This window comes from Hyperolius riggenbachi, chromosome 9 (genome assembly GCF_040937935.1).
Source record: "Hyperolius riggenbachi isolate aHypRig1 chromosome 9, aHypRig1.pri, whole genome shotgun sequence".
NCBI lineage: Eukaryota > Metazoa > Chordata > Amphibia > Anura > Hyperoliidae > Hyperolius > Hyperolius riggenbachi.
Genome location: NC_090654.1, coordinates 286,486,080 through 286,506,411, shown reverse-complemented (window position 1 = coordinate 286,506,411; position 20,332 = coordinate 286,486,080). Strand labels below are relative to the sequence as shown.

Genomic DNA, 20,332 nt, shown 5'->3' with positions numbered 1-20,332 from the left:
TCTCCATACACTGCTGCAGAGATACGCAAAGAGAGCACCTCTGCTACGCTAGACTGGCTCCGACTGGAGGCAGAGCGGGGTCCCAGTTCTCCTAGATGCGGGCAGCGCTGGACGGCGGCGTGGAAGCGATCGGTGCGTATGGGGCTGTAGGAAGCCCCAGGTACTTATAATAGCTTTTGTTAGCTCTGGTTCTCTTTATCCAGTACACTATCCAGCCACTAAGTAAAAGTTTTGGTTCATTATTTATCTCCAGCTCTGACCAGCCAATAACTTACAATCTCCATGTGGTAAATGGTTACAGATGTAGCAGACACCCAATAGGTACAGATGGCCCGAACAGTTCGATGGCAAACAGTTCCCGGTGAACTTCAGCTGTTCGTGTTCGCGGCAAACAGCGAACATATGGTGTGTTCGACCCGCCCTCTAGACATCATCATGGAGCCAAACTTTGACCCCCTTATTTCACAGTCAGCAGGCGTATGGCAGATAATCAGCTAACACCCCCTCCTGGATTCTCTACCCCCCTAATAAAAAAGAAGTTGCGGTGGCCATATTGGATTCAGTCTCTGCTGGCTGCTGACCAGGGCCAGATTTGTATTGTTTACTTTCCTAGGCCATTGTCATCAGCCACCCCCCTTAATTATAGGTAGCGAGATGACCCACTCCCCTCTTCCCTCTAGTATAGGTAGCCTGATGACACCCCCAGTATAGGTAGGCAGATGACTCCTCCCATTTCCTTCCAGTATAGGTAGCCAGATGACCCCTCCCCCTTCCCTCTAGTATATGTAGCCAGATGACCCCTCCCCCTTACCCTCCAGTATAGGTAGCCAGATGACAGAAGCGCTTATCGTGACCTTGAGACTGTACTGCATGTACTTCTATTTGTTATTGCCTGAGGAAACAGGAATATACCTGCGAAACGCGTTGCATGGTTGTCTGGAGTATATAAATAAACCTGTTGTTGTTAAAAAGCTGACAGTATCTTGTCTACTTCAAGGAGGCGAGTCCACCACCACCTCCTGAGGAATTTTACACTTTTTAGTACCTTTTATCCTGCTGGCGCCTCTGTTCACTCTTATATTACCAATATCCACCTCTGGTGGAGGGGTCAATCCCCATCTCTATTTTCCTGATCTACAGAGAGCGACTTTTAATCCTGAGTGAGGACAGGCCTAATCTCCTCACCGGCCTGTACAGTGGTTACCTAGGAGGTTACCCACTTTTGTGAGTATTTACACTATACACTTTTCAATTCCAACCTATTGTTTTGCTTACTACACTATATTGGGCTCTCGGTGTCCCCACTTTTGTTTACAGAGAAAAAGGTGGCTGCTGCACAGGCCGCTGGCAGCAGAGTACCGTGGTCAGGCGCTCGCCGGATCTCTCTGCATTGCAGTATTTGCAAGCTTGCAAATGCTGCACCAGTTTAGCCTGCTGCTCTGGTGCCCTTGCTCCTGTGGTGCCCTAGGCCATGGCCTAAATTCGGCCCTGCTGCTGACTGTTAGTGAGAGCAGGGTCATACTTGCTGCAGATACTGTAGGTAAGGAAAGCATTAGCTAGCATACCTCCCAACATTGTAAGTGTCGAAAGCGGGACACTTAGGCCACGCCCCTGGCCACGCCCCCAACCCCCTAGCCACGCCCACTAATTTATTTATATATATTTTTAATTTATTGTTTATTAAAAAAATGTAATTAATTACTCCCGAAAGGGAGGGTGCCAGTGGAAGGGGGAGGAGGGTGGTGAGGGTGGCCGAGGGGGGGGAAAAGAAAACCCGATCGAGGCACCAGCCCGGGGATGCGTATGCGGCATGGATGCCGCATGGACGCTATTAAGCTTCTCCCTCCCTCCCTCCTAATGTGCCCCCAGTGTCCCCTTATGTGATTAATTAGGGGGGTTGTCAGTGGAGGGGGGGAGAATGCCCGTCACTGTGGGTGGGGAGGAGGGTGCCACTTTTAGGTGTGGGGGGGGGGGGGGGCGCCTGGGCAGAGAATGGAGGCGGAAAAACTGATCGAGGCTCTAGCCACGGTACTGAGGGATGCAGGAGCCCGGCTTCATTACTTCCTCCCTCCCTCCCTCTGTGAATGCCCCCAAATGTATGTCCGTGTGCCCCCCTCTCCTCCCCTCCCTATAGGCAGAGTGAGCGCAGCGGAGCGGGCAGTCGGGTCCTCTTACCGCTGGCTGATGCACGCGTACTGTCTCTGGCATCCGACCTCCATGTGCTTCCTGTTTACTATGACGTCACAGGAAGCACATGGAGGTCGGATGCCAGAGACAGTACGCGTGCATCAGCCAGCGGTAAGAGGACCCGACTGCCCGCTCCGCTGCGCTCACTCTGCCTATAGGGAGGGGAGGAGAGGGGGGCACACGGACATACATTAGGGGGCATTCAGAGAGAGAGAGGGAGGGAGGAAGTATTGAAGCCGGGCTCCCGCATCCCTCAGTACCGCGGCTAGAGCCTCGATCAGTTTTTCCGCCTCTATTCTCTGCCAGCCGTCGGGATTCGAGAGGGGGGGCCCGGGATAGCGGAAATCGGGAGAATCCCGACGAAAACGGGACGGTTGGGGGGTATGAGCTAGGCCTGTGTTCTTGTTCCTCATTTGCTGTGAAAGCACCCCAAATAGCCCTTTTTGAGGGCTAGCACATCGGTCTCCTGTGTCTTTTTTTTTGTGTGTGTGACATTCCACAGCCCACTGACACCCAGAGCTGTGCACACTACTGCTGTTGCCTCATTAAGTTGCAGGCACAGAACCACTCCAGTGCATTATTATGTCACTGTATTCTGATAGTACTATTGCATTTCACAGTGTGTGACATTCCACAGCCCACTGACACCCAGAGCTGTGCACAGCACTCCTGCTATTGTTGCTACATTGCAGGTACATTACCACTCCAGTGCATTATTTGTGTCAACCCCAGAATTTTTGGTGGGGCTTTTGGCATGGATCCCCCTCTGCCATGCCCCCCTCCAGGTGTTAGACTCCTTGAAACAAATCTTCCATCACTTTTGTGGCCAGAAACAGTCTTTGTAGGTTTTAAAAATTCGCCTACCCATTGAAGTCTCTGGCATTTCGTCGGATTGAAGTCTCTGGCGGTTTGTCGGGTTCACATGTTCGCGAACATTTGCGTTTGTGATCGCTGTTCGCGGATGGAAAATTTGATGTTCACAACATCTCTACCAATAGGGAGAGCCAGACAGCCAATAGGGAGAGCCAGACAGCCTTGCTTTTCACCCCATTTATCCGATACTTCGGCAGGCGGGACTTCAGAACAGCAGAGCAGGAGAAGATGACATTTAAAAAGGCTTTTCTGTATCCCTTTAGAGGTGCATACCTGTATACTGATACACGCACAGAAGAGCTCTCTCTAGTTAGCACAAATGCATCTAAAGGGATGCCGGAAATGCACTGGACAGAAAAAAGACCGGCTCACGCACAGGCTTGTGAGAGAAGACTGATAGTTTGCTGCCTGACCGGCTCCTCAGCTGGTGAGACTACAGAACAGTAAATTGAAGTGTCAGGGATGGTGGAATTACCTTCCACGCAGATGGCGACGTGTCCGCCGCTTCCACGTCTGACTCACTGCTACGGCGTCTTCGGGCCTCCCTGCAGTCTCTGGGAGGTCCGGGCTGTCTGAGGCGCATAGAGGGCGGCTGGCTCGCACGCGCGCGTGCGCAGCGCCACCATCCTTATGGGCTGCGGAGACATGTCAGCTGACCCAGAGGTCGGCTGACAGCAGCCTGTCTTCTAAGTGGCTGGGCCTTCTGGGCGGCTCTGTGGAATTGCCATTTGTATTTAAGGATGTGCGGGTCATTTGCTCTTTGTCTGTTGTTGCTGAAACTTTGCAGTGAAATCTCTCAGACCTTAGTCAGATCCAAGTGTGCTTGATCCGGCAGGACCCCGGGGATTCACACTTAGCTCGGGAAAAATATATTATTACTGTTATTGAATATTTTGTGTATGACCTTTTGCCTGTTCTTCTGACTATTTTCTGCTCTACGATTGTGTACTTCTGCCAATCTGATCTGTTGCCGACTATTGCCTGAATACTGACTTTGATATTGCCTCTCGACTTTGTACCTATACTGACCGATCTGTTAACGACATTGCCTGTACGACCACGCTCTCAGTTAGTGATAGCCCCTGTCACTAAGGGCTATCACTTATACGTATTCTGGAATATTACTGTGCACCAAATCACATGTGATCACACTTAATAAAGTACTGACTATTGTGCTGTTAGAGCTCGTTCTGTTTATCAGATACATCACTGATCATTACATGAAGCCTGTTTTATCGATATTTTACTTAACTTCTACCGCATGTGGGGAAATCAGTGAATTTGGAAAAAAAAGATTGTTGCATACCTGATATTTTACCTAACTGCCCTTAGTGAATTGAGGCCATTATGGGGAAAGATCCAAAATGCTGCAAGTTTTTGAAACATTACGTTACAAAGTGCAGATAGCTGCAATTCAGCCCGTAGACTATCATTATATGCGATGTCCCGTTCATTTCCTGCGCCTCCCAGGAAACACATGCGATTAAAACAAGTGTGTTCCTAGCCTCTAAGCCACTGACTGGCAGCAAACAGAGAGGCAAGCAGGGATGGTCGTAGTCAGCCAACTTCGCTACGCTGGAACTACGCGTATTTTTGCGCAAATACGCTTCGCAATCTACGGCTCTGAAATCAGCCACTTCGCTACGTTAGCATACCGTAGACTACGCGTTAAAATACGCAAGCTTCACGTAGTGCGTAGCGTAGGTGATGCGACCGCTTATGCCCTTATGCGGAAAAATTTCCGCAATAATCTGCTAACTATGCGCATACATAAACTAATATAAGCATACATTCCACCATCCAATGTGGAATTGTATGCGTATAAAGGTCAATAAAATTTCTGCGCATGCGCAATGACCCATATAAATGCAGTTACCGCACGCGTAGTTGACTTCGCAATACATACGTCAACTACACGTAGTGGGCAAAGCTACGCATAGCGGGACTACGACTACGCGGAAATGCATATGTGTAGTTCTTAAACGTCGCCTACGAACTACAATGCGTAGTTGCGTACTACGATGAGTAGATTCGCGCTGGCGTAGTTTACGAGCAACCCTGGAGGCAAGGTGAAAAAAAAAGAAAGCATGCCAGTTTACTATACGCGTTTCCAGGGTCGTCACTGGGCCCCCCTGCGAAACTTTGGATGTGGCCCTCCCGCCTCCCTTGCTTTCTGCACAGGAAAACTGAGGACCAATGTTATTCAATTGGCTAGGGCACATTTGAAATGTGTCTTCCCCACTCACAACAATGACATGCTGAACATAAGATATAGTGTTTACTGTAACTTTGGCAAAACATTCAGAATGTCACTGATTGATACTCTTATTACAGGATAGTGGACTTTGTATGAGACACAAGCTCTCAATGAGGCAGCGACAGTCAGACATCAATCTTACCCACTCCACTGTGTCCGTAATCAGACACCATAAGGTCACTAGCCTGTGTGTGATAAGAATCTAGGAATCTCTTCTGAGGAATTGCTGAATAAGGGCCAGTCTACAACTTTTTTTCAATCTGTGACTCCTTTGTTTGTAACGTTGTACATGAAGTCATCAGAACAATGCTGCAGGCTGAGACAGATATTTTTTTTGCGAACCCTAGGGAGCAGGGACAGTGTACAAATTCCAAAGTGTGTATGATTCCTAATCTGTGTGGTGGACACATGCGGTCTATATAGCAATTGTACAGAGAGCAGAAAGTGTTTTCTCTTCATGTCCTTAGTTGTCAGTCTCTCAAACTTTTCCCCCCACGGGCCCCCTTTGGCTTCTGGGCCCCCCTGCGGATGCATCCCATTCAGGGTCTATTGTTACGCCACTGCGCGTTTCTGAATTTGCGTTTTTGTATTTGTGCATTTTTGTGTCGTAAGTTTTGCAATTTTCAAATGCATTTGTATGTGAAAATCACATCACATTTGTAATTTTAAATAGAGTATACATTTCCTGTGCTGCTGGCACGCACACAGAGAGCATGACAGGAAAAGGAAAGTGATGTGATAAACAATTGTATCTATCCTTCTCCTAAAAATTACTTTTTAGATATTACACGGTTTTATTTTATTTTGAAATCTACTTTTAAGTTTTTACTGTTTGATTGGATGCTACTCACAATCATTTTCCGCATGCGGAAATGCAATTGCGGTAAATTCCAGACTGAAATAAGACCATATTGACATTCACAAAATTTGCCACATGGTTATTTACATAATTGTACGCATTGTTTTCTCGCATGCATAAAAAGTGCGGTGAAAGTCCGCACAATTCGGTAATTCCCGCAAAAAAAAAAAATCAAAATTCAAAAAAGAAAAAGTGGTGAATTAGTTCTGACTTAATCAGCGTATCACCTACAAGTAATTGGTGATATATTTCGCTTCCCATTGACTTAAATGGGGTCTTCAGCCTTGAGCGCTGTGTTTGCTGGACTTTAAAAAAAAATTTGTTTCCGGATGTTTACTACATAATTATGCATGTTTGCCCAGTTTTTTAACGCATTGTTCTCACATGCGGAACATTTTTAGTGAATGTGGATACCCCCCAACACGAATTTGAGTAAATCTGGCCACGGCAAAATCAAAATCCGGATATGCCGTGATTGGGATCCGGATTTTAATTGGAGCTCCGAATTCTCGGAGCTCCCTATTCAGCTCTCTGGTGTCTCTGGCAGATTCTCCATTTTGCTGTCACAAACTTTTTGCAAAATGTTGTATTTTTTCTGCAACAGTATTACACAATGAGATGGACATCAGGACAAAGGTCATGATAAGCCTCTTCATGTTATGGAGGAGGGTCTGTATTTAGAATAGGCATAGCAGGAATGTGATTCCCACACAGCAGTGATTCCCACATGCAGGACATTTTCTTCATGCACCTAAGGGCCTGTACACACTGCTGTGCTTGCTCTCCGCTTTTAAAATCACATGCAGTTTTTAATCGCAAGATCTTTTGAAACATCATGAAAATCGCAAAGACCTGTACACACTGGTGCAAGGCGATTTTTCTATTTTCATGAAGGCTTTGCGATTTAAAGGAAACCAGAGATGTCCCATTGCTGAAAAAATGAAGAAGATTCTATACATACATGGAGCTTCCTGCAGCCCCTATACGCGCTGATCGATCCCACGCCGCCGTCTTCCACTACGAGAACAGGCTCCCGTCAGTGACGTCATCGGAGCCAGCTACGCAGGAGAAATGCGCCCTCTACATATCTCTCCATACACTGCTGCAGAGTGCACCTCTGCTACGCTTAGACTGGCTCCGACTGATGGCAGAGTGGGGAGCCGGTTCTCGTAGCTGCGGGAAGAGGAGGATGGCGGCGTGGGATCGATCAGCGCGTATGGGGCTGGAGGAAGCCCCAAGTATGTATAAAATCTTTATTTTTTGATCTCTGGTTCCCTTTAAAAATCACATGCGATTATAAAAATGTAGCGCAAGCGCAGTAGTGTGTACAGGCCCTAAAAACGCATACCAAATGCTGGTTTTTTTTGTGTGTGTGCATCTCATAGATTAACATTATGAGCGTTTTCACATGGATTTTGCCATACTCTAATAAGTGTGACACGACTTAGAAATGCTATAGAATGCTTATTGCTTTATTTGTAACTAAAAATTATGTTAAGAAGGTGGACAAAATAACTGACAAACTGAGAGCACCGTTCTGATCAATCACTTCTTAAAACGTTCTCTCTGCTCTAAACGATAAGCAACAGCATAATAACCTTTAAAGAAAACCTTATTTTTTTAAAGCTGATACAAATCCTGCAATAAATATGCATTGTGTCTACTTCCTACTTTCATGGAAGAAGACATAGGTTTAAAGGGTTTCTGTGGGTTGTAACAAAAATAAAAGCCAAAAAGTGTCACTTACCTGTGGCTTCTACCGGCCCCCTGCAGCTATTAACCACCCTGGCGTTCTATTAAGATCGCCAGGGCGGCTGCGGGAGGGTTTTTTTTTAATTAAAAAAAAAACTATTCCATGCAGCCATGCAGCCAACTGAAAGTTGGCTGCATGAAAGCCCACTAGAGGGCGCTCCGGACGGGTCATTCTGATCGCCTCTGGCGATCAGAATTAACAAGGAAGGCCGCAATGAGCGGCCTTCCTTGTTTTGCTTACCTCGTCGCCATGGCGACGAGCGGAGTGACGTCATGGACGTCAACCGACGTCCTGACGTCAGCCGCCTCCGATCCAGCCCTGTTTGTTCCGGCTACGCTGGGCTCGGGCGACTGGGGGGACCCTCTTTCGCCTCTGCACGCGGCGATCAGGTAGCACACGCGGCTGGCAAAGTGCCGGCTGCGTGTGCTGCTTTTTATTTGATCAAAATCGGCCCAGCAGGGCCTGAGCGGCACCCTCCAGCGGTAATGGACGAGCTGAGCTCGTCCATACCGCTAAGGAGGTTAAGTCCCACATCGTCACTGAAGCCTCCTCCGTTCGTTGCCGCCGGTCACCAGCTAATTATTCGTCTAACTAGACGAATAGCACTGCGGCTGCGCGGCCCTGGCCGTGTTCATCCTCGCTACCACGTGCATCATCAGGTGCTTACTGCGCAGGCAAAGTACGAAGTTTTCTTGTACTGCACCTGCACAGTACGCTCCGATGATGTGCGGGAGTGTGCTATTCGTTTAGTTAGAGGAATAATTAGCAGGTCACCGGCGGCGACAAACAGCGGAGGCTTCAGTGACGGCGTGAGACTTAATAGCTGCAGAGGGCCGATAGAAGCCCCAGGGAAGTGACACGTTTATGTTTTTTTTAGACCTTTAACATCCTGTGTTTACAAATTAGCTGCTCTGCCATGGCAGAGGTGATTCCTGAACTGACACAGCTGAGAGATCAAATTACAACTTGTGATTAGACAAAAATGAGGGGGAAATAGACAGGCTAAACTCTCTAAATACACACAAGGTGCATTTCTCTCTGTTTTTCTTCTGTCCTGTGCAAGAGTTCAGGTCCACTATAAAAAAAAACAACTTTTAAAATGTGATCATTTAGAACGGATGAGTATTTCATCTACTTGTTTTCATACATAACGATTGGAATTATCTGATCTAAAGATGATTTTCTTTTTTCTTTAAAAATTGTACCCTTATTGAACAACTTTTCTAACTCTTCCCCTGCATTTCAAAAAGATAATGTAAGTATGATCTTTCTTTTCAACAGGCTCTTCACAAAGCAAAATTAAGCATCGATGAGAAGGGAACAGAGGCAGCCGCGGTTACGGTCATGGAGGCCATTCCAATGAGGCTTCCTCCTTCAGTGGTGTTTGACCACCCATTCATTGGTATCATCTACAGCCACCTCACCAGAACCTCGATCTTCATGTTTAAAGTTGTGAACCCCACCATATAGCCCTCCGCACCCCTCACCGCTGCACCAGGAATAAAGAGGAAACATTAATATCTCTGGACTGGTCTTGATTTTATTTTGTTGGTAAACCTTTCAGATCATCTCACTATGTATTTTTTACGCATCGTAGTTTGTAGGCGAAGTTTCAAAACTACACTTACGCATTTACGTGAAGTACAGCTATGCATAGTTTACGCATGCTACGCGTAGTTGACATGTGAATTGTGAAGTAAACTACGAATGCAATACACTACGAATGCGATCAAATTTCCGCTTGTGCATACCCAAAAATATTATTGCTCATTTTATGCATATAAAGGGAATGTACGCATACAAGAGTTTCAGTTATGAACATTTAAAGTAGAATTAATGCAAAAATGTTTCCGCATAGGGGCATAAGCATCCGCATACACTACGATTCTCACTTCACTTGTTATACGTACATCAAAAAAGGAGCATGGAATTTTGGGTGCCCAGAAATCCCGATAGTATAACCTATTTTAGTTCCTGGACGTAGAAACTACGTCCAAGAACCATGCGCGCTCCCGCGGCCGATCGCACGCGTGCACGCGCGCTTCCGGCCCGCGGTTCGTTAGCCGGGCAATCAGTGAATCGGGCTATGGTGCCCGATCACTGATTCCTCTCCCCCGCTGAAAAAGCTTCTCTCGGAAGCTGCGCCTTTTCTGGCTGTTACCTCCCCCATGCGTCTCTCTAAGCGTATGTTACGTTTAGAGTGATGTCATGTAAACAAACTCATGGCCGCCATCTTGTGGCCAAAAAGTAATACTACAACTAAAAGTAAAAAAAAATAAAAATCAACACACATTTACATTATAAACCTATTGTTTACATCCCACCCGCCCAAAACTACCCAAATAAAATGTTTAATATAAAAAAAACAAAAACATTACAATAAAAAAAAAACATGTAAATATTTACCTAAGGGTCTAAACTTTTTAAATATCAATGTAAAGATGAAATATTTCTATATTTTTTTTATTTTAAACTTGTAAATAGTGATAGATGCAAAACGGAAAAAATGCACCTTTATTTCCAAATAAAATATTGTCGCCATACATTGTGATAGGGACATCATTTTAACGGTGTAATAACCGGGACATATGGACAAATACAATACGTGAGTTTTAATTACGGAGGCATGTATTATTTTAAAACTATAATGGCTGAAAACTGAGAAATAATGAATTTTTTCCGTTTTTTTCTTATTCTTCCTGTTAAAATGCATTTACAGTAAAGTGGCTCTTAGCAAAATGTACCCCCAAAGAAAGCTTAATTGGTGGCGGAAAAAACAAGATATAGATCAGTTCATTGTGATAAGTAGTGATAAAGTTATAGGCTAATGAATGGGAGGTGAACATTTCTCAAGTGAAAACGACGGAACGTGAATGGGATTATATTGGATTTAAAACTGATTTTTTTCCTATAAGGCGAATCCGATTCTGATTCCGCTTTTTCATCATTTTTTACATCTGATTCAGATTCTGATTTTTAATCTTTACTACATGCTGCATTTTTTGATCCGTTTTTCTGTTGAATGTATTCAGGGAAAATCGAATTGAAAATCGGAATCGGAAAATGGATTTGCAGTGTGCAGGGAACCTTAAAGCGTAAAATATCAGTATTAAATATTGATATTGTACCATGGCTAAACCCAAACCTACTCTCAAACAGAACCCTCTCCCCCATGCCCAACCCCCCCCCCCCCCCCGAAATACTTCCTACCTAATGCCTAATTCTCCCCCCCCCCCCCCCCCCCTCATACAAAACTCCTGCCTCCTCAAATATGGCCGCCGGAGGAGGCCGCGGCTGCGCAGTCCGCACAGACACGAATGCGGCTGCGCAGCTCTAGGACCACCCCCCCCCCCCCGATCCATGCTACAGGAGATAGCCTGTAGCGTGGATCGGGGAGGGAGGCCCTAGAGCTGCGCAGCCGCACTCGCGTCTGTGAAGACTGCGCAGCCGCGGCCTCCTCCGGCGGCCATATTTGAGGAGGCAGGAGAGGTCAGGATCCTGCCGGGGGGAGAATAAGCAGCAGGGACCCGGCGGAACTGAAAGGAGGGCGCAGATGGCATCCTCCGTGCCTTCAAAATTCATGCAGGTACAGACCCTTTTTTTGTGATTTGGGCTCGTAAGTTCTCTAAGCCCCGTCACAAGAAAAAGAAAACGTAATTTTTCTCTCTGCCAGGGCACCTGATAAATAGCAGATGCTGTAACAGCAACCACGGTTTATTGCCGCAGGCACCCAAATTACCCCTCAATGCCGATATTTCAATAGGTGCTGTGAAGTTTAGAGGGGGTCGCAGCCAGCACGCAGTACACAGATGTATAAACAAAGTCCGTTTATTGTGCAGCAGAACATAAACAGCTTAGCTTCAGCAGTAATTAGGAAAATAAAAAGTAAGTTTACATCAGCTTTTGTAGTAAAAAGTCCAGTATGTTCAAATCAAGTATAGTTCCAACAGGCCAAAACCACACTCACAGCAGTCCACAGTGTGGTTTGGCTTCCAGCAAGTGATCACCAATCCTCCTTCACAGGAGATCCAGTAAATAACATCCTACTCCTCCAAACACCTCTCTCTGACTGCCTGTGAGGCTGCTCCTTATACACAATTAGCATCTCATTATCATAACCTTAGTGAGGCTTTCTCAGCCCCACTGACAACCAGGTGTGTACCTAGGTGAGATGGGAAGGCCCGTCCTTCCTTCCCTCCCATCCCAGGAGTCCGGCCCTGAAAAGAAAAAAAAACACACAAGCAGCAACTGCTTGCTGCCACCAAAATCCGGACTCCTTTCCTCGGACCACACAAGGTTTTAAAGGGACCAAAGTCCAAATACTGGAGATATATACCTCCCATCCAGCACCCAGCACCGAAGACCTCTACAGTGCCTATGGTGGCACCCAAACTTCTGCCGCTAGCAGGCGCCCAAATTGCCTGCTTTGCCTTGTAACACTCTCACCTTAGTATCTGACTGGAGGATCCTGTACTTTTAGAGCCAATTACTTGGGTGATGCGAAACAGAAATTTGCTTGCTTAAAACAGAATGTACCGTATATTCCGGCGTATAAGACGACTGAGCTTATAAGACGACCCCCCCAACTTTTCCAGTTAAAATATAGAGTTTGGGATATATTCGCCATATAAGACTACCCCTCTTCCAACGCACACCAAATTAAAATTAAAAAAATCATATACTGGTGCTATGTATGAACAGATACTGGTGATGTACTGTATGTGTTACCCAGTATATAACAGTATATAGTCAATTGACTTGTTGCATTGGTCAACTCTCCTTAAAGGAATACTATCGATACCCAAGTGTTCTAAAATGACAGTGTACAAATAATGTCTAAGTAGCTGTGTAAACATTTTCCTACTTTTCATGTTAAATATCAGAGGCAAAAGCTGTAATTTATTGAGGGTAGGATTTAGCTATATTGGGACAAATCAATTTCAGAAGGGGTGTCTGCTTCAATGCACAGCCAGAGTTGCATATCAGACTACAGAAAGCAAATATCAAACATATCAAACTCTGAAAGGAAAAACAGTATGAAAAGCTGTGACAATTAGTTACATTTCATCTGCTCTCTTCAGACACGTCAGTCAGAAACACAGGACACAGGAGCTGCAGCTGTTGGGAGCTCTCTTCTCTGTCACACACAGAGCTACACATAGAGTTAACTGATCAAGTGTGAGGGGGATTTCCCCTCTCCTCATGGCTCAGTCAGCCGTCAGTTTTGGCGTCAGTAAACTTTGAATGTATATTGATAACAGTAAACAAAGAAGTTGCTACTAAAATGTATACACCAGTACTTAGCAGCACTTCCCAAACAATTCCTGTGTCAATTGAAAAAAATATGTGAATCGATAGTATTCTTTTAAGTAGACTGCTCAGCTCTCCTTGTCTACCTGTTTATCAGAGCGGTATGGAAGAATAGATTTCGCTCCCTCAGCAGCGAGATCTGAGAGGCGGTAACAGGATAGGGCGAATCACCCGGCATCAATAACACCCGGCGTATAAGATGACCCCTGACGTTTCAGAAGATTTTCAAGGGTTAAAAAGTAGTCTTATACGCAGGAATATACAGTATTTGTGATTATTCAGATTGGAGCGAACATATGATGTCTCCCACAATCCATCACTGCTGAATATGCCAATCCTCCTTTGTTGTCCCTGTAAGCTAGCCACACCTCCAGAACCACTGGAATGCAATGATGAGTCAGCTTGTTAATATTACAGAGCCACAGTAATCCAACATGCTGTTTTGGACTGGACGATGCTCATCAGTGCATGACATGGATTAATGTGGCTCTATGACTAGGTGGTAGGACTTCAGTCCGAGCGCTGTAATTTCAGCGCAGCAGACTTGGGCGCAGCCGGCGCCACCATAGGCTGTAATAGGAATTACGGCTATGGCTGGGCACAGGGAGTAACTTTGGTGTCAGAAGATGGAGCTGAAGTTACTTATAAAACACTATAATTCAGCCTCCAGCAATAGTTGGAAGCCGAATTACGTCATTTCCCACCATCCATGGCGGCCTGGAGGGGGAATAGTAATTAACGCCGCCGGGAACTTGTGCAGCAGCAGCATAAGCCATACCGGCTGTATCCTGTGCCCAAGTCTCCCGGCAGCCAATTCCTATGTATCCCTTGAGTCACCAGAGTTACAGACTACCCAGCAAGCTCATGGTCAATCAGAACTCCTAGCAGTGTTTAAGGACCACAAAAACAAAACAGAAACTTGCCTAGGAGTTCTGCTGCTTGGTGATATCACTGAACACACACTAGCCGAATGGTTACCAGGGTAAAAATATCAGACACTATGTCTAAAAAGACAAACCCTATAGGTATAAATAGGAGGTTAAATAGACTCCAAAATAAAAACACCAAGTGGTGCTAAAAAATGGGTCACCCTGCGGTGCGGGGCCCAAACGGTGTGTTCATAGCGACTGCCGTTTTAGTATTGTTTTTTGGGGGATACAATGCTGGAAAAAGGACAGAAGGGGTGGGAATTTTGACCGTAAACTCACACAGATTGAATCTGAGTGGATTTTCCGTCTGGATACCATCGCTCCCCGTGGCCTCAATGAGGATTTCAATCTGGCATGTTTTCTGTGAACCTCTTACCATTCTCCATATCTATGTGTGTAACATCCAGTTGGTATTGCATTCATTTTATAACATATTATGGGGTTGAGCGATCAACATTTATGGGTTTGGGTGTTCCACCTAGTGTCATTATTCTGCATTGCTTAACATTGCTTAACATTGGTTAACACGGTTGCATTACAGCATTTATATTTATTTTATTTTATTGATGCCTCCATTTGGCCTCCCATCTGATGTCCACTGCGCCTGGTGTAGCGGGAGGGATTCCTTCCGAATCCACGTCTGCCCCCCCCCCCCCCTCTAAACCCCCCTTGTGGCCAGCTCCATGTGTATATAATCAGCCCATGCATCGTTTTATGTCTATATATGCTGTCAATTGTGCCACAGGCAACCTCCTCTGGTTTCTGGGATATGTATAATGGCAAGAGGTGGTTGGCATGGTAACCCAGCACACACTCCTCATCACCCTGTCAGATGCGAGTGGGAGTGCCGCTGCTCAGTGCACGACACCCCACACGCCCACTGGTAGGGGGCGTTGTTGCCATGACCATCTCTGACGGCTGATGATGCAGGGACGCGCTGTATGTGACAGCGAGCGTCCGTTGCTATGGCTACCCGCACGTACGATGATGCAGGGACGCGCTGTATGTGACAGCGAGCGCCCGTTGCTATGGCTACCCGCACGTACGTTGGGCGTGCGAGCAAGTGGGCGGATGCGCTGTGACGTCACAGCGGCATTCGACACACATTCAGCTTCAGTGCGGCTGTGGCCTCTAGACTATTGGTCCAGCCGCGCTGCGTCACATGGGGGTGTCTCCTATTGCCATGGTAACACCTGCACGCATTTGGCTACACGGGGGGCGAAAGTGATATACCGAGCAGCCGCCGCTATACACATTTACAGCCACTGTACATCTATTGCATGGATCGGCCAGGATACAAATTGGCCAGATAACTACAGTGGGCTGCTGCAGGATGTGCCATTTGGCCTATTACGCAGATGAGGGCTGGCCTCCATTACACCTTTGGGGGAGTTGTTTAGGAGGGAGTGGCTACCCCCTTTCCACCCACCGGGTGTGGCTACCCCCTTCCCACCCACCGGGTGTGACCCATTTCCTGCTGGACCAGGTATTTAAGCAGTGGCTTGTCAGTACACAGGTAGCTTTGACTTAAGCTACTGGGGCTGTGATTGGGGGTTCTTTGTATATATTGTGTATAGCATTGTATATATTGTATAGCACCTTCTGAGGAAGCCTGTTAGGGTGAAATATGTTCATATTAGGGTGATTCACATTTGTATAGCACTGTGCACTTTCTACCCTCCATTACTGCCCCACTCTGGGATTGGCAGTGCCGGCAGTACTCTGGGTACCCCGCTGGCCACTATTGATGCACAGTTGGCCAGGGGTGATATCCCATATCCTGCACTGCGATATCCAGTGTGTAAGCACCAGCCATCTATGAGATAGCTACACCCCGCTTTCTTTTAACGGGGGGGATCAGCAAAGACCCTCTATATTGGCATTGGTGCGCCCCTGCTACGCTAATAGGGTACACACCGTTTGGGCCCCGCACCGCAGGGTGACCCATTTTTTAGCACCACTTGGTGTTTTTATTTTGGAGTCTATTTAACCTCCTATTTATACCTATAGGGTTTGTCTTTTTAGACATAGTGTCTGGTGATATCACTGAGAAGGAATATTGAAAAAGAAGGGACACCGAGAGCCCAATATAGTGTAGTAAGTTGGGTGGTGAGTAAATGGAAAAGTATATGATAGATATACTCACAAGTCAGGGTTACCAATTAGGCAACCACTGTGTAGGCAGGTGAGGAGATTAGGCCTGTCCTCACTCAGGATTAAGATGTCGCTCTCTGTAGATTAGGAGAAAAAAGGGAATTCAACCCCTCCACCAGGGGCGGATGCTGATATTGTAAGGAGAACAGAGGCGCCAACAGAATAAAAGCATATATCTAAAAACTTTACAATTCCTCAGGAGACGGTGGTGGGCTAATCTCCCCGAAGCAGACATGATACTGTCGGTTTTAGTACAAACAAATGTATTTATATACTCCAACATACAGTGCAACGCGTTTCGCGGGTATATCCTCGCTTCTTCAGGCAATAACGGAAAGGAGTACACACAGTGCAGTCTTAAGGTCACGATAAGCGCCTCTGTCATTTGGTTGCCAAATTATTACTGATTTATAAAGAGCCAACATATTCCGTGGTGCTGTACAAAGTAAGGAAAAAATATGGTGTACATAATAATGCAGACAATGGTATACACCAATATACAAAATACGGAACTGGTGACAAAATACAGAATCAATATAAAATACAGAATTGGCAATGACAGTGACAAAAGTAACATGATGAATAATGTGTGTAATGAATTTCAAGACACAAAAGGGGGAGAGAGCCAGGGCCGTTTCTTGAGCAGTTTAGGCAGGGCGACCGCCCTGGGTACAGACCAGTAAGTAGAAGAAGGGGGCGCAGGCAGAAGGTCATAATCGCTAGGGAGCTGGTGATGCGCAGTGCAGCCAAATGGAAGAAGAAAGAAGATTACCAGCTTGATCACCTTCATTGACTCCTCCTGGGCTGCCTGTGTCAGAAGTCATCATCATGTCACCACCGCGTGATGACACCTGATGTCCTGTAGTGGTACTGCAGGCTGTCACCACCGTGTGATGACACCTGATGTCCTGTAGCGGTACTGCAGGCTGTCAGTGCACGGCGCCCATGGAGGAGTCGGCTTTCCGGGCTCTCTTCGCCTGTGTGTTTTCCTGGTTCCTGCTTCCTCCTGGATGAGCGTCTGGTCACTAGTAAGTAGGCAGATCTAATTGTGACCTGTGGCTGTGTGACTGTCCCTAAAGAGTAAGGGTTCGCAAGCCCACGGGGGTGGGGGGTTGGGGCGTAGCAATAGGGGTTGCAGAGGTTGTGACCGCATCGGGGCCCTTGGGCAAAAGGGGCCCCGAAGGGCCCTCCCTCAACTGTAGTATTAGCTTTTTATTGGTCCTGTGCTCATAATATAGATGCTTTGAATAGTGGTAATCATTAACAAGCTGTTCCCCATCCCCTTATTGCACCTCTGACACTGCAGTCGTCCTTGGCAGGTTTTGGTGCTCTGTACAAATTGTTATTTATAGAGTGCTTGGGGGACCCCATTGTAAAACTTGCATCGGGGCCCACAGCTCCTTAGCTACGCCACTGGTGGGGGCGAAAATTTTACACCCTCACCCTGTCTGCACCTAGAAACTGCCCTGGAGAGTGCCCTGCCCTTGTGAGCTTACAATCTAAATGAATGGGGGGGTGGGGGCAAGAGGTGGGGTAGTATACTACATACATACCTAGAGGCGGTGTGTTTTTCAGATACTGTATCTAGTAACGAGTGCAGCTTGGCCAGAGATCGACTTTTTGAGCGTTATGGTTTAGCAAGGCCTCATCAACATACACATGTGTAGGATGGTGCTTTCATCCAATCATTTGCTACCATGTAGTACTACTTTCCTGTGGGCACCAGATTTGGCAAATCATTCAGAAGTACATGTAGTGCGACATTCCTGCATCTGTTGCCCAGTTTTGCTTAGAAAATCTGCAATCTGGATTTTATTATTCCCTGATTGAAGATTTGGTAAATAAGGCCCATAGCATCCCCCTCTTCTGCGTATCCCTCTTGCATCATCCCCAGAACTGTGTGCCCTTCAGGAGGTCAGCAGTTCTCTGTGTTCCTGACATTGCTTCAGAACAGAGAAATTATCAGCACAGGCAGAGCAGAGTTCAGCTGCCACCAACCTTATGTAATCCATTGCATATCATTATGGCAAATTGTGCAATGAGTATAAGCCAGTGAGAGGGACAGCCAGTGAGAGGGACGCTATTATATCCGCTACCAGAAATACATTTATTATGCAAAAAGCAGAACACTCTAGAACTTAATAATAAGACATTGACCACCTATTCAATTAGCTTTTTCACCTGTTTTCTCCTAGGAGTACAGTGATGGGAGTCTATCCACTTCGCCTCCTGTAGGGTCTAATGCACGGCATACTTCCTGTACGTCATGTGACATACAGGAACCAGGAAGTATGCCGTGCACAAGAGCCAGCAGACGGCGGTAGAGGATGGACAGCGTTGGACTCGTTCAGAAGGTATGACCAACGCTGCTGGCGCCGGGATTTGGGGGAAGTTTGAAGCGGCTTCTTCAAACTTTCCCATGTGGAAATGACATCTTCGCAAAAATCGCCCCTTTTACAATTCTGAAATCGTGATCTTGGTGATCGAGATTTCGATTCAAATTTGATTTATCGTTCAGGCCTATTATGAACTTTTATGCACATAGTGGAGTGGCCGGAATTTAATCTGAGGACCCAACACTGTAAAGCAAGATTGCTACCAACTACATTGCCATGCAGCCCTTAGTTTAGATTAAAAAAAAAATTCTTACACACAAAAATCTTTTTTTCTTCTTGAGTGCCGGTGCCGAGGAAATGTTGTGACTTGGCCCCCAGCATTCTCTTCCCCTCTGAGGATGCATGTGGACCTTATCCTCCTCTTATATATAGGCTGCCTTCAGAGCCGGGACAAGGTCCTCCAGCACCCAAGGCTGAGACAGCAAAGTGCGCCCCTCCATCCCTTACACCCCAGCCGTCACACACAGATTGCTATTACACTAAGAGGCCCCCCCCCTCCATCCCTCCCACCCCAGCCATCACACACTGATTGCTCTTACACTAAGAGGCCCCTCCATCCCTCCCACCCCAGCCGTCACACACTGATTGCTATTACACTAAGAGGCCCCTCCCTCCATCCCTCCCACCCCAGCCATCACACACTGATTGCTATTACACTAAGAGGCCCCTCCATCCCTCCCACCCCAGCCGTCACACACTGATTGCTATTAGACTAAGAGGCCCCTCCCTCATCCCTCCCACCCCAGCCATCACACACTGATTGCTATTAGACTAAGAGGTGCCCCAGGGTATCCAACCCCAGCCGTCACACACTGATTGCTATTACACTAAGAGGCCCCTCCCCATCCCTCCCACCCCAGCCGTCACACACTGATTGCTATTACACTAAGAGGCCCCTCCCCATCCCTCCCACCCCAGCCGTCACACACTGATTGCTATTACACTAAGAGGCCCCTCCCCCATCCCTCCCACCCCAGCCGTCACACACTGATTGCTATTACACTAAGAGGCCCCTCCCCATCCCTCCCACCCCAGCCGTCACACACTGATTGCTATTACACTAAGAGGCCCCTCCCCATCCCTCCCACCCCAGCCGTCACACACTGATTGCTATTACACTAAGAGGCCCCTCCTCCATCCCTCCCACCCCAGCCGTCACACACTGATTGCTATTACACTAAGAGGCCCCTACCCATCGCTCCCACCCCAGCCATCACACACTGATTGCTATTACACTAAGAGACTCCTCCTCCATCCCTGCCACCCCAGCCGTCACACACTGATTGCTATTACACTAAGAGGCCCCTACCCATCGCTCCCACCCCAGCCGTCACACACTGATTGCTATTAGACTAAGAGGCCCCTCCCCATCCCTCCCACCCCAGCCGTCACACACTGATTGCTATTACACTAAGAGGCACCCCAGGGTCCCCAACACCTTAATCTCTAGTTATCTGGCTTGCAGTCACTGCCATGTATCCCCTTTTCTTATTTCTCTCAGCTTCAAACACAATAGGGGAATGATAGCTGAGTGAGTTGTGCTCCCCTCCAACACTGCGCCCTGAGGCTGGAGCCTCTCTCGCCTCTGCCTCGGCCCCGCCCTGCGCCCGTTCT

The 20,332-nt window shown here is 47.0% G+C and overlaps 2 protein-coding genes across 2 annotated transcripts in view; both read left to right on the top strand.

Moving 5' to 3' along the window:
* The window catches only part of LOC137533361 (alpha-1-antiproteinase-like), a 38,059-nt gene extending 28,610 nt beyond the window's left edge, over window positions 1-9,449 (top strand). The window contains exon 5 of the mRNA XM_068254731.1: window positions 9,211-9,449. Within this exon, the coding sequence (XP_068110832.1) occupies window positions 9,211-9,399 (189 nt within the window). The 3' untranslated portion in view covers window positions 9,400-9,449. The remainder of the gene's footprint in view (window positions 1-9,210) is intronic.
* A 6,150-nt stretch (window positions 9,450-15,599) lies between these two features.
* LOC137532174 (alpha-1-antitrypsin-like) overlaps window positions 15,600-20,332 on the top strand; it is a 55,137-nt gene continuing 50,404 nt past the window's right edge. The window contains exon 1 of the mRNA XM_068252395.1: window positions 15,600-15,654. The gene's annotated coding sequence lies outside the window, so the exon portion shown is untranslated. The remainder of the gene's footprint in view (window positions 15,655-20,332) is intronic.